This window comes from Prionailurus viverrinus, chromosome B4, assembly GCF_022837055.1.
Source record: "Prionailurus viverrinus isolate Anna chromosome B4, UM_Priviv_1.0, whole genome shotgun sequence".
Classification (NCBI taxonomy): domain Eukaryota; kingdom Metazoa; phylum Chordata; class Mammalia; order Carnivora; family Felidae; genus Prionailurus; species Prionailurus viverrinus.
Window position 1 is genome coordinate 46,742,940 of NC_062567.1, and position 13,074 is coordinate 46,756,013.

The 13,074-nt window shown below is 36.7% G+C and overlaps 1 protein-coding gene across 1 annotated transcript in view; it reads right to left on the minus strand.

Moving 5' to 3' along the window:
• Nucleotides 1-13,074, minus strand: part of SLC15A5 (solute carrier family 15 member 5) — an 85,550-nt gene that overhangs the window by 41,953 nt on the left and 30,523 nt on the right. Inside the window, exons 4-5 of the mRNA XM_047866893.1 lie at nt 11,787-12,007; nt 7,363-7,549 (exon numbers count right to left, since the gene is read on the minus strand). Of these exons, the coding sequence (XP_047722849.1) occupies nt 7,363-7,549; nt 11,787-12,007 (408 nt within the window). The remainder of the gene's footprint in view (nt 1-7,362; nt 7,550-11,786; nt 12,008-13,074) is intronic.

Below are 13,074 nucleotides of genomic sequence, written 5' to 3' on the forward strand. Positions count from 1 at the left end.
TAAAGTTAAAAGAAGTCAGAAGGGTGGGGCCCTAATCCAATAAAACTAGTGTCCTTAGAAGAAGAGGAAAAGACATGATGTCTGTGCATGAGTAGAGGAAAGGCCATATGAAGACATATCGAGAACAGGGCCATCTGCAAGCCAAGAATAGAGGCCTCAGGAAAAACCAAATCTTCCTACACCTTGATCTTGGACTTTTACCATCCAGAACTGTGAGAAAAAAATTTCTGTTATTTAAGCCACCTTAATAAGCCACCTGTGGTATTTTGTTATGGCAGCTATAGCAAACTAATGCATGTATGTTCAGGCATTACATAAAAATTCAGTTGTTCAAATTGCACGAATTATATCGTCCATGATAATCATGTCAACTGTAAAGAAAGTGTTGAGGTAGGTAAGAATAAGTTTTCAAACTTTCTTGTTTTAGAATTTGAATTCTATGAGAATCTTCTATGATACCCTTCATCCTCACTAATTTAGGATCATTCAGAGAAAAAAACATCATGTCCGCCCCCTCACTACTCTTTTTTTGGTTATCTCCTTGTACTATGTAAAAAAGGTTATATTTTATTCAGAAAAGTTTATAACATTAGAGGCAATAGCTTAGACAAGATATTAGCAATTTTTTTCTCTAAAGGCTCAGTAATAAACATTTTAGATTTTGTAAGGCAAAGGGCAAAATTTTGGAGATACGTCTGCAACAAGAGATAGAATATGTTTCTACAAATTTTCTATTGATGAAATTCAAAATAATAATTCTTTTGGGGAGGTGATGGAATTTCACTTAATTGGTGTTTAGTTATCATTTCTTAGGGCACCTGGTGGCTTAGTCAGTTAAGCGTCTGACTCTTGATTTCAGCTCAGGTCACGATTTCATGGTTTGTGAGTTTGAGCCCTGCTTTGGGCTCTGTGTTGACAGCGTGAAGCCTGCTTGGGATCCTGTCTCTCTCTCTCTCTCTCTCTCTCTCTCTCTCTCTCTCTCTCTGCCCCTCCCCTGCTCTCTGTCTCTCTCTCACACAAAATAAATAAATAAACATTAAAATTTTTTTAAACGTTATTGTTTCTTTTCATGAGATGAATAGCAAATGTTCATCTGTGAAAATAATTCTTAGTTTGCAGGCAGTGTAAAAACAAATGGTGGGCCAGATTTGGCCCTGGATTAGTCATCAGCTTTTATTGTCTACTCTGGCCTGACGAGAAATTGGGGCAGTTTTCCCTGGGCTCCTGCTCCCTGTACACAGGCATGAAGCACGACAGAGTGGTCTTTTGGTCTCTTTCTCTGTCCTTGATACTCAAAGAGTAGTCTATGGCCAGCAGCACTTGGTATTACTTGGGAACTTGCTAGACACACAGAATCTCCAGCTCCACCCTAGAAGGACTGAATCAGATCTGTGTTTAAATAAGAACCTCAGAGATGCCAGTACACATTAAATTTTGAGAAGTATGACTCTAGCATAAAGCACTATGAGACCTAATGTAGCAAAATCCAATGAAAGATGGTTCTCCAGACAATTTTGAGCAAAACACAAATATTTAACTCATTTACCCAGATATTTTAGGGCAAAGCATATTTTTACCTGAAGGATCTAGATAACTACATTTGCTTTTTATTTGCCACTGCTCTCTGATGCCAGTGAAAAATGACTTTCTTAAAATTCAAAACAAAGTTTGATTCTAACCTAAATTTAATCCATTCCATTTTATTCTTAACTTGTATGAGATCATAACTCGTCTGAAGCACAGTGCAGTTTATCAGAATGTACACATTTAAAACTTCTAGCAGATCTGTATTTACAAGATAAAGTACATGGTTCCAAAGGAGATATTATATTCAGATAAATAATGTATGTTTTAATATTGGCTGTGTGGTTGTAGACAAGTCCATAAGAGTCTTGAAGCTCTTATAGTTTATTCTATTATCCTGCCATGTAATAATTTTCCAAATTAGACAACAATGAAATAAAGGAAAGTCAGAATTTATTCAAACATTGCCATTTCACACTGAAGCAAAATCTAATACTAAAAAACAGATATGTTAAGTTTCTTCAGTTATTGGCTAAATTTACTGACTGAGGAAACTATGGGTGTTTTTTTATGGGTAGTCTGATATATGAGTCTCTGATATGTAACACAACTGTGTGTATGAAATTCTATTGAGCCTTGATCCATGATTTTGGCAAATTTCCAGAATAAGAAATTTGCTCATGTGAGGACATACTGGTGTCCATAAACCACTCTCACAGAGACAACTATAATTTTATTGTCATATGTATCTTTTGCCTTTGCAGAAGATATTACTTACCCACTGTAAGAATGGCATGTTTTTTACATTTATTGTTCCTATTACTGGTATGTTCCTATATTTGAATTGAGCTACTCATATTGTGTCTTTTGTTGCTCTGTAGACCACTGGAACTCAATTCAGGAGATTCAGCTTCAGTTTGTGTTTTAATTTCTAAGTATGGAGCAGGTAACTCATTATATAGAGACCAGATATACACATGTATCTATTAAGATATCAATTATCACTTCAGATGGTGTATTAGATGGTCTATGTTACCTCAAATATAATCTATTGTTGATGTCCATTCTAAAGGTAAGAACGTGAGAACATTAATGTGTGTTATTTTTTTTTTAGAGAGAGAGAGAGACAGAGCATGAGTGGGGGAGGGGCAGAGAGAGAGGGAGACACAGAATCTGAAGCAGGCTCCAGGCTCTGAGCTGTCAGCAGAGAGCCTGATGTGGAGCTCGAACTCATGAACCGTGAGATCATGACCTGGCCAAAGTCGGATGCTCAACTGACTGAGCCACCCATTTATGAAACAAATGAACAATCGAATGAATGAATTATTCAGGCTAGATATTTATACATTACTTCTTTTAGTATTTACAGTTCCTCTCATCAGGTATTTTCAATGAGTATGTACTGTGATTGTTTTGAAAAACATGCATCAGTTCTAAAACTACAGCAACAAAAATGTGGTTTTGCTAAAATAATCCTACTTTCAATGAAGGTGATTGGACCCCTGACTCAATTTTTTTTTTATTTTTTTTTCAACGTTTATTTATTTTTGGGACAGAGAGAGACAGAGCATGAACGGGCGAGGGGCAGAGAGAGAGGGAGACACAGAATCGGAAACAGGCTCCAGGCTCTGAGCCATCAGCCCAGAGCCTGACGCGGGGCTCGAACTCACAGACGGCGAGATCGTGACCTGGCTGAAGTCGGACGCTTAACCGACTGCGCCACCCAGGCGCCCCCTGACTCAATTTTTAATTTATCAAGCGCTTTGGCTCCAGTCAGAAAAGGAGTCTTTTATCACTGCTAACTATTAGAACAAGTAGAGTCACTGGTTATGTAAAAAGTGACCAAAACCTTGGCTGTCCCTACATCATAAAGGACTTGGAGTTAATTTGAATTTTCAAGTTTTTATTTTAAGGAGCAAGGTCTGGGAGATATTTGAATATACTTCATCCACATTTCAAATTAAATGTTATTTAAAAGCCAAGATAATTGCTACCTACTGTGTTGCACACTTCTGCTTTATGTAAGACTTAATAACAATCTTAATTAGGCTAATTTTAGTCAGATTAATACTTGTGTATGTCAGCACTAACTACTAAATACCACATACTGCAGGATTTTAATTAATGCTAAGGAAAGGAAATACTCACAGTGTAAACATTTTTGAACTGAAAAAGGCTAAAATGAAGTATGTCCAATTATGACGAGGATAAATCACAATATCCCTGATTTTAGATTTTAGGTAAATTAAGGTTGACTTTTAAACAGATACATCTGCTCACATGTCGTGTTAGGAAGATACAGGGGAAGATATTAGGAAGATAAAACTCAGAGCATATCAAGCCTTTGCCTTTCACAGTTCCGGAAGGGTTGGCGATTTTTTTTATTGTTAGTACTGTGATATACTTTTTGATGGCTGTAGGTGATAAACTCAAGACTGTCGTATCTTGAATCAGAAACCCTTCTTTCGTTGCATTGTTTATGAGCTAGATAGAGAAAGTAAGTTTATTTTTTTCCTTTATTAAATTTCTAGCTTGACCAACTGAGATTTCCCCATCCCTCACCCTTGTCCTGGGCTGTGATGATCCACGTCAAATATGAGGCATCTGCACTGTCTGTACCATCTGCCTCCTACAATAGGACAGTCCCTTCAAGGGGAATGACTGGATGTGGAAGAGAGTGCGGTATCTAAGCAGTAACTGCCTGTTGTAGTGATGAAAGGATTTTTTTCATTCATATCATAGCCTTAATTAGAAATAGCAGTAAGGATTCCAAATTAACAATGGTAATGTAACTACTATAATCTAGCAGTCATTTATAGCTCGTAAGTAGAATAATAATAATAATAATAATAATGCAATGGCCTTAGAATTAGAAGACTTGAATTCAAATGGAACTTACTTTCTTTGAGACTCTTGATTTATTAAATGACGGTTTATCATGAGGCTAAATGGGATATGTATAGGAAGTTTCTAGGTTCAAATTAGGAATTCATACATATTTGTTCACAATGGATGTACTTATATATTTCACTCACATTTTCAAGGAACTTGGGTTTAAAGTGAAAGGAAATTTTAATATTAAACTAACTCAGTTATGTACATTACCACAAAAAAATATACCCAAGACTTGTGCTTGTATGTCCTGATAAAACTTGTTAATCTTCCATAATCATAAGCAGAAATATGGAGAACTTCAGCAAACATCTAGTTTTAAAAATGCATATCATCACACTTTTTTTATACTCCCATAGCAAAATATTATGCAAATAAATGAACAAGTATGTAAATGAACAAATGAATGGAGCCTGGCTTAGAAACAACTGAATTCAGTATGCTGTACTCAAAGGAACATATCTTAGTTGTTTTTTTTTTTTTTTAATGAGTCTAGTTTTTCCTTTTTTCCCATCCAACAAGTCTGCTACCAATCTTGAAGGGGAATATTTAGTTCATATACATGAGATATGTTAGATAACTCTGCCTAACTTTCCTCCATCCATAAAAAACATACCCCTTTTAAAGAATAGACATGATTAAATATGCAAGAGTGGAGAATTGTCCAAGAGAAATTTGCTCATATTTAAAATGAATTTAAGATATCTTATTTTCAGGAAGGACGTCTAACGTAGTTCTTTCAGCCATGTTGCATAGCATATTTTCCTAAAATGGCCCGATTTTTTTTTAATTAGTAATTAAGCATAATTTGGGAGCCCAGACTGGTTTTACGTTATACTAGACAAGACTGCCAAAGTTTTTGGCATTTTGCAATATAAATTTATCCCCATTTTGTCCTGTATTCATTCTGTTTTAATAGTGTACTTGCTGAAGGTATGTGCAATCTCTTGTTTCTTGTTTTATCTTGAAATAGTGTTGGGCATTCACTAAATATTGGTTTTGGAATTTCTACATTGGCAAACCAAAAAGCACTTTTTAAGATTTAAGGATTGTCAAAACCTATTAAGATGTATAGTTTGCCTAAACCTATTACAATAAATAATGTTGGGGCTAGCCTCTTAAGAACTAAATCAAAAAAAGGTTATTTGCTAAAGGCCTCTATAACTGGAGATAACAAAATAAACAAAGGTAAATTACAAATCTACCTTGACATGTGATCTGAAGTGATCTTGTCGATGGCTTTGGTAAATAACAGGAAGCGTGCTCCCTAAAAGTAACTTCTACAAACAGAGAAACAGCCGAAAAATATAGTAATGGATTACTAAAAGGCTGCATGGTCTCCACCGATCTCTAAAGAGGAAGAATTATTAATAAAAATAGGTTAACCAAGAGAAGAGAATCTTCTACATGCCTGACCCTGAATAGTTCAATGGAGTTATTTCTTAAGTAGACACTAAAACATTAGGTTACCATGATATGATATTTCTTAAGAGTTTAAAGTGCCTTTGCTTTCTGTTTATGCCCACCAATTAGGCCTGTCCCCTACACATGATGATTCAATACTAGTCAACATTTATAGAACTTTCACTATGTGTCAGGATATGCTTCAGGCACTGATGTCATTCAGAGTGATTCTGAAAGTCTTCCAGAACAAAGGGACCCCAAATTTATGGAGGATATGCCCCTCAGTGAACGAAAGAAGTAAACTAGAGGACAAGAAAGGTTAAGTGGATTTTCAAGGTCGCCCACGTCTAGCTTAGCCACAGAGCACAGGCTGAGACCCAGATCTCCTGTTCTGGGGTTCAGCCTGGTTTTGCTGTACCAATGCCTCTTCCTGTTTCATGGCAGTGCTTGAGGGACAGGAGCAAGGCAGAGGAGAGTGTGATCCGAACGGTCTTCATCTCCTTCTCTCCCACTGCAGTCAGAGAAATTTTGTTTTATGGTTCTACTGATTGTGTTCTGGGTAAGATAACCTAATTTTTTTTCACTTTAAAAAATGAGAGTAGAACTTTAGTGTTCTCACCATAACAACAAGAAAGCAGCAGTAATATGAGGTAAAGGATGAGTTAACTAACCTTATTGCGGTAAACGCTTTGCAATATATCGATGTATCAAATCATTACATTGTGCACCTCAAATTTACACAATCTTACATGTCAAGTGAGCTGGAAGATCAATAAAACTGGAAAAAATGTTTGAAAATTATTGCTATATACCTTACTATTTGAATAAGTGTTATGAGAAGCTGTGAGTCAAAGTACTAATCTTTAGGAAATTTTGCTACTGGTTCACAGGCTAATGCCTCCCAAGTTCAGCCAGACATTATTTTTGGGTTTCATTACCTCGTGTTAATTTTTTAAAGCTTGTTTGTTAATTAATTAAATAATTTTAACTATTTAGTTTTGAGAGAGAGATTGAGAGAGAGACAGCATGAACGAGCATGAGTGGGGGAGGGGAATGAGAGAGGGAGACAGAAGACCCAAAGCAGGCTCTGTGCTGACAGCAGAGAGCCCAGTGCAAGGCTTGAACTCACAAACTGTGAGATCATGACCTGACCCAAAGTCAAGAGTTGAACACTTAACTGACTGAGCCACCCAGGCACCCCTTCCTGTGTTAAGTTTTAAAAACATAGTCAGCACTGATTTAGAAATAAAGACCGCCTCAATTGAGGAAAAGATTGGCCATTCGGTGGTCTTGGAAGTTTCATCATGCCTTTATATCAGCTGTGTCCTCTGAGGAGGTATAAAAGGATGGGAAGAAAATGGGGCACTGATGTCCGCAGAGAGACTTGAGAAGCTGCATGTTATGACTCTTGCATTCACTTTCCTCCCAATTTGTCAAAATCAGTCTCTACTCCACAACATATAGCTAGCTTAGACCTTAGCAGAGTGTTATTTATTTTACAAAGTTGCAAACAATTCACCTGAGATGGTCAGTTGTACTTACTAATGCATGCCAACAGAAATGATCCATCTCTCTTAGACGGAAAGAGGTAGGTACTGAAATACTCCATAAAAGGAGCCAGAATTAGTAGTGGGAGAATGCTGACGACATTCATTGCTGCAATTGGCAGGAGAAATCCATCCAAATTCAGGTTAGAATTCATGGTCTGCACATAATATCCTGAAGGAATCTGTATTTGAGGGGGAAAGGAACTGGCATCAAGATAGTGATTTAACTTTGCAGACAGCATCCTGCAGATGAGGTCCTTGCCCCTTGCACATACTCTGGGGCAGATGAGCTGGATGTTCCCCAGATCTTCAATGTCCCAACTATGAGCTGAGAAAAGGCAGTATGAGTTCTATTTAGTCTTTGGCAATACTACTGATTCTTTATGGAGGAAGCTTTTGTCCTTCAGTCTAACTTCTTACTTCTCCTATGGAAAGTGCTTAGGATGACACATAAGAAATCAAATGACGTATAAAAAATATATAATTTTGCATATAAACAAATAGACTTTTTTTCCCAAACAACAAACTAAAAACCAGTAGAAAGTATTAAGGATGTTTCTTTTTAACCTGATGAAAAAAATTGGGGGCTAGAAAAAAAATCCTTCAAATAGCATGTAGTTTGGTGACAAAATAGATAGGAATGATTTTTACTAAGAAGAGGGGCCCAGGGTAGAAACACAGCACTCGTAGCAGGTTGTCTTTGTGGGTTCCTTGGATTGGTTTCACTTCTACAATGAGAAGAGAACACAAAAAAAGAGAAAAAATATATACTTGTGTTTACACTCTTGTTTTAAACTAAGTATGTGACACTGGAGGACCACAAAGGGAGCTGCATGAAAAAGATCTGCATAATAAACTAGCAGATAAGAAATGAAAACACAAACAAAAACCCCCAAAAACCAAAAAGCAAAAACAAAGAAAACTTCTACCCCATCCCAAACACTCAGTGTAGTGTCCGAATTTCTTCATTTTTAAAATAACCCTGGGACACCTGGGTGGCTCAGTTGGTTAAGTGTCCGATTTCAGCTGGGGTCATGATCTCACGGTTCATGAGTTCGAGCCCCGCGTCGGACTCTGTGCTGGCAGCTCGGAGCCTGGAGCCTGCTTCGGATTCTGTGTCTCCCTCTCTCTCTGCCCCTCCCCTGCTCATGCTCTGTCTCTGTCTCTCTCTGAAAAATAAATAAACACTAAAAAAAAATTTAAATAACCCTAATAATTTTCACTGAAAGCCTAACCCTAACTTGGAGCCTGTTCACATGTTCCAAACCTCTTGTTAATAAGCACAGTGTCACAGGAAAGAGGGCGTCTCTTCACTTTTCTAGTTTGTGAACTTTGTTGCAATCACTCACTATTATCATTCATAGTGCATAGTATTTCTTTAATTCCCACTGGAACACAAAGCTGCTAAGTGGCTTGGAGAGGAAGTCACCCCAAATCTTGTCCTTAAGAAATGGATTCTCCAAACCTTTTTTCTGGCCGTGCATTCACTGCAGTAAGAGTTCTGCCTTATCGCTGTATTGGGAGAACAGCACTACTCAAATACTCGAATGATAACTTCCTGTTTGAAACTTTCACTGACTCCTTCTCTGTTATCAGTTGCACTATTTCAGAGGGCAGAAGAGTCAGAGTCATAAGTGCAGCTGTTAACGAGCCCACCGCTTGTAAAATGAGCCTATTGCAACGTTAACTGCCTAAACCCAGGAATGGACCGTATTTTCAGGGACATTCTTTCTATCTCTATAAAATTTGTCCTGGTGATAATTTATCTTCCAATCTTTAATTTGACCTTTAGGATTATAAACAAAGATTGCTTTGGTTGAATTCAGATGGCAAGACTGAAGGGAAAAATTAGCTAGCTCTGCCCTAGTTTAATAAAATTATTAAGCACGTATCCCCCAATCAGAGGAAAATGAAAGATGTTTTTTTAAAAAAATGCTGGCAGCAGATCGGCTCTAAGACTGAAAGGCTCCCAGCATAACTTGGAAGTTTCTGTTACTGATTTCAAATGAGAATTATTGTTAATAGGAATAAAGTTATTATCGGCATGAATCACAGACACAGAAACCTGTTAACTTAATAATGTGGTGAATGTACTATTAATCTTTAGTGAAGCAATATTAATATATTGCCTAATTTAAGAAAAGGCTCCAGTGTCTTGAAAGCTTGAAATCATTTCTGCTTCTGCCTCAAGTTCTGAAATCATCCCCTTTTAAAATTTTAAATACTTTTATTTCATACAAGCCTCTGAATATTCAGAAATAATTGCTGTCAATAGAGATTCATTTTCACCTTTGAGTGGCCAGTAATGTCAAATGGCAACATCATGAGCCTTAATATCAACATATTTTAAATGTATGTCTTGGAACTGAAGGTCAATAATGGCTACTAAATTTAAAATATGGAATTTGAGGATGTTTTATTCTTGGTGCTTTGATCGCCTTTATGCTGGTGATTATTTCATCTGAAGGTAAAAATCTAATTTCAGCCTGTCCCATTGGAAGTTTCCTCTGCCTCCCTTGAGAAATACATTCTAAACTTTTTTGAAAAAACTTTCTGGCATAATATTACTGTGTATAATTTTGGCACCTGTATGTCTGTGTCAGGGATTTTTAACCCGGCTGCAAGGGAGGCATTGTGGGGAAGAGCAAAGCGTGGTTGTTGATCCCAGCCCTGAGTTGAAATGCCATTTTTAGTAGGGTGACTGTAAGCAAGGTGCAAGTTACTTAATGTCTCTGAGCCTCAGATTTAACATCATAATATCAGCCATCGTAAACTTGCTGTGGGAATTAAATGAGATACTATGATGTCATCTTTTAGGAGCTGTGACACATATAGGTGATCAATAACTGGGCCTCTAGATTTAGTAAGATAGTTAAAAGTTGGTTTATTGAAATATATGGTAATTTTTGTCAGATTAAAAAATTATGTCAGTTTGCAAAAAAGGCTTGAATTTAATAAAAAAAATCAAGTGTCGCTGCGTTATGAAGATAAATGTGTGCTGATTGCATAGAGGGTTTGAGGCTAGCTATGGACCACTTAGTAATTTTGTACTTATTATTAATTTTATCATTTTAAGATGTATATGATATTAATGATCATTTATATTGGTAATATTTTTGTCTTTTTGTGCTAGTTCCTACTGTGGAGTCAGGAGGGAGGCTGAATCTACTAAATCAACTTAGCTTTCATGTATTGTTTACAGCAAGGGTTCTTGGGAAACTTTTTGCAAAGGGCCGGACAGAAAAAATTTCCACATACTGATTCTATTGAAACCACTGGACCCTGCTGCTTCATACATAAGGAGACATAGAATGGCTGTGTTCAAATAAAACTTTATTTATTGACCCTGAATCTTGAATTTGATAGAATTTTCATGAGCCATAAAATAGTTTTTTATTTTGATTTTTTTCAAGCATATGAAAATATAAAAACCATTTTATCTTGCATATAAAAAAATTTTATTTTGCAAAAAAAAAAAAAAAAAGCGGTGGGCTGGGTTTGGCCTGCAGGCAGTAATTTGCTGACCCCTAGTCTATTAGAGCAAGCATTATACTAAGAGCCAGCAGGTAGACTTGTTTTTCCTTTCATAATTGTGTGACTTAGCCATCCCTTCCAAAAATCGCTTAATTTTACTGAGCGTCAGTTTCTTCTTCAACAAACGAAGTAGTTGAATAAATTAGTCTCTAAGTTTCTTTTCAGCTCTATTGCTCTAGGATTTATGAATATAACTCAGATCATTACCCATTTAAATTTCAAGTTGTGGGCTGACAGCAAATATAGTCCTGAATTTCTTCAAAGACTTTATAATCATTTATATTTCTTCCTAAGAAAGTTAGTCTTTGACCATTATCACATGGGAATTATTTTTTATCACATATATTTATAAAAGGTACTTTGGCCTTGCTGTTTTTCCCTCTCATTTCTCCACCGCATAGGGACAGAATCACCAAGGAACTAAGGGTGGGTGGGGAAAGAATCACTTGTTCATTAGCACATGTACTTAAGAGTACAGTGGAGGTGGTACTCCAATCAGTCAAGTTAGCTACATGTGAGTACTGGCTTTTAAAGGTTTAATGAAGGAGGAAGGCAAAACCTTTGGTTAAAAAAAGGTGGGGGAATTGCCCATAGATTTCATTTTTTCATGCATTGCTCTTATGCCTTGTGACTATGCACTCCGAAATATCGTCCACAATTTCTGGAAGACATTTCTAGTTTTACATATTAGGTTCTCCTCAGGTATACCTCTGCCTGACCCCACTTGTCTCTTCAAATTAGAGCCTGTAATGATGAGAAGCATTTATGGGATAACTGCCTGACAAAGTATATGAGAAGAGCTTGTTGGGATGAAAATAGTTACTGGTAAGGTTCACATGCAATCATTTTATTGTTTTGGGGGCAATATTAATTACCCCTCCTTACCTGCATGATGCATATTCTGTAAAGGAGCTGAAAAATGAGGAGAGGGAGACAGGTGAAGAAAACTTTTGTATCTTCCACGTGAAGCTCACTGTAGCAACCACCATTTTTTTTCTTGGCGTGGTCTAACCAGCTGGTCACATCTCTGGCAAGACGGCAATATTGCAGACAGCATGTTTTCAGTGCATTAACAAACACCCCAAAGGTTGTCAGGAGGGAGTAGCCTGCAATGAATTTGAAATGTTATGTATTAGTAAAGGAATTGTTCTTCAATTTTCCAAGATGTCAATCAGAAAGATGACAATTGCAAGGATGAAGGGCAGTAAAGTGAGCGAGAAGGTTTTAGCACTCAAGGGGCTGAATTCAAAGGGACAAGCTTCTGACAAGGGTTCTGGCATCCTGGTGACCAGCCCAAGGTGGTGCTTGACAGCTGATGTAAAAAATGAAAAAGGTAAGATCAATGGGAACATACTAAAAAGGGAAGAAAGGTGACAAAATAAAACACCAAAGTAAGAAATTCCACAATCTCTTAGAAGTCTAACTCATTAATGAATAAGACAACCAGAACTTTCTTTTACAGCCTTAACACAAAGAACTATTACTATTTTTTTAATATAAACTCTTATATAAATAATCCTCACTTGTCAGGTAGAGGGTGGTTTCTTATTTTGACATGGAAATGAAGCAAAATGTATTCTCTGCTTTGACTTTATCCTTGAATTTCAGATGTAAGGTTAAACTTTGAACCCTTCAAATGACTTTATACATGTTGATAGTGTCACTAAAAGTTCAGATTGGATTAGCTGGCTTTTGACTTTTCCAGTAGTTTCCTCTGGGTTTATATGGCTGTCACTTTGGCATCAGAAGCATTTTATTGCTTCAGATGTTAGCAGTCACTTACTGCTCGTGATTTGCAACCTCATTGTTGCTTTTTTTTTTTTTTTTAATGATCTTTCAGATTCCACCTTTTCTTTCACTCCATTAGGACTTCCTGATACAAAACAGATAAGAGACTACTCCCCCTCCCCTCCGTTTAGTTAGCAATTCAGTGCGCCATCATAATTGTTACAATTTTTCATAGTACTCCCTTGACCAAATAAACCCTTCCACAAATTACATAGACACCAAACCATGGTTGAGGGATAAATGATATAATAAATGTAAAAATGTTTGAGTTTCTCCCAAGAAGGCCGCTGTAAAAACTCAGAGTATAGTTTGATTGTCATTTTGTTTATGTTCAAGTTTCCCACAATAAAATGCTAGGTGAAATACATTCTAACCAAATTCATTT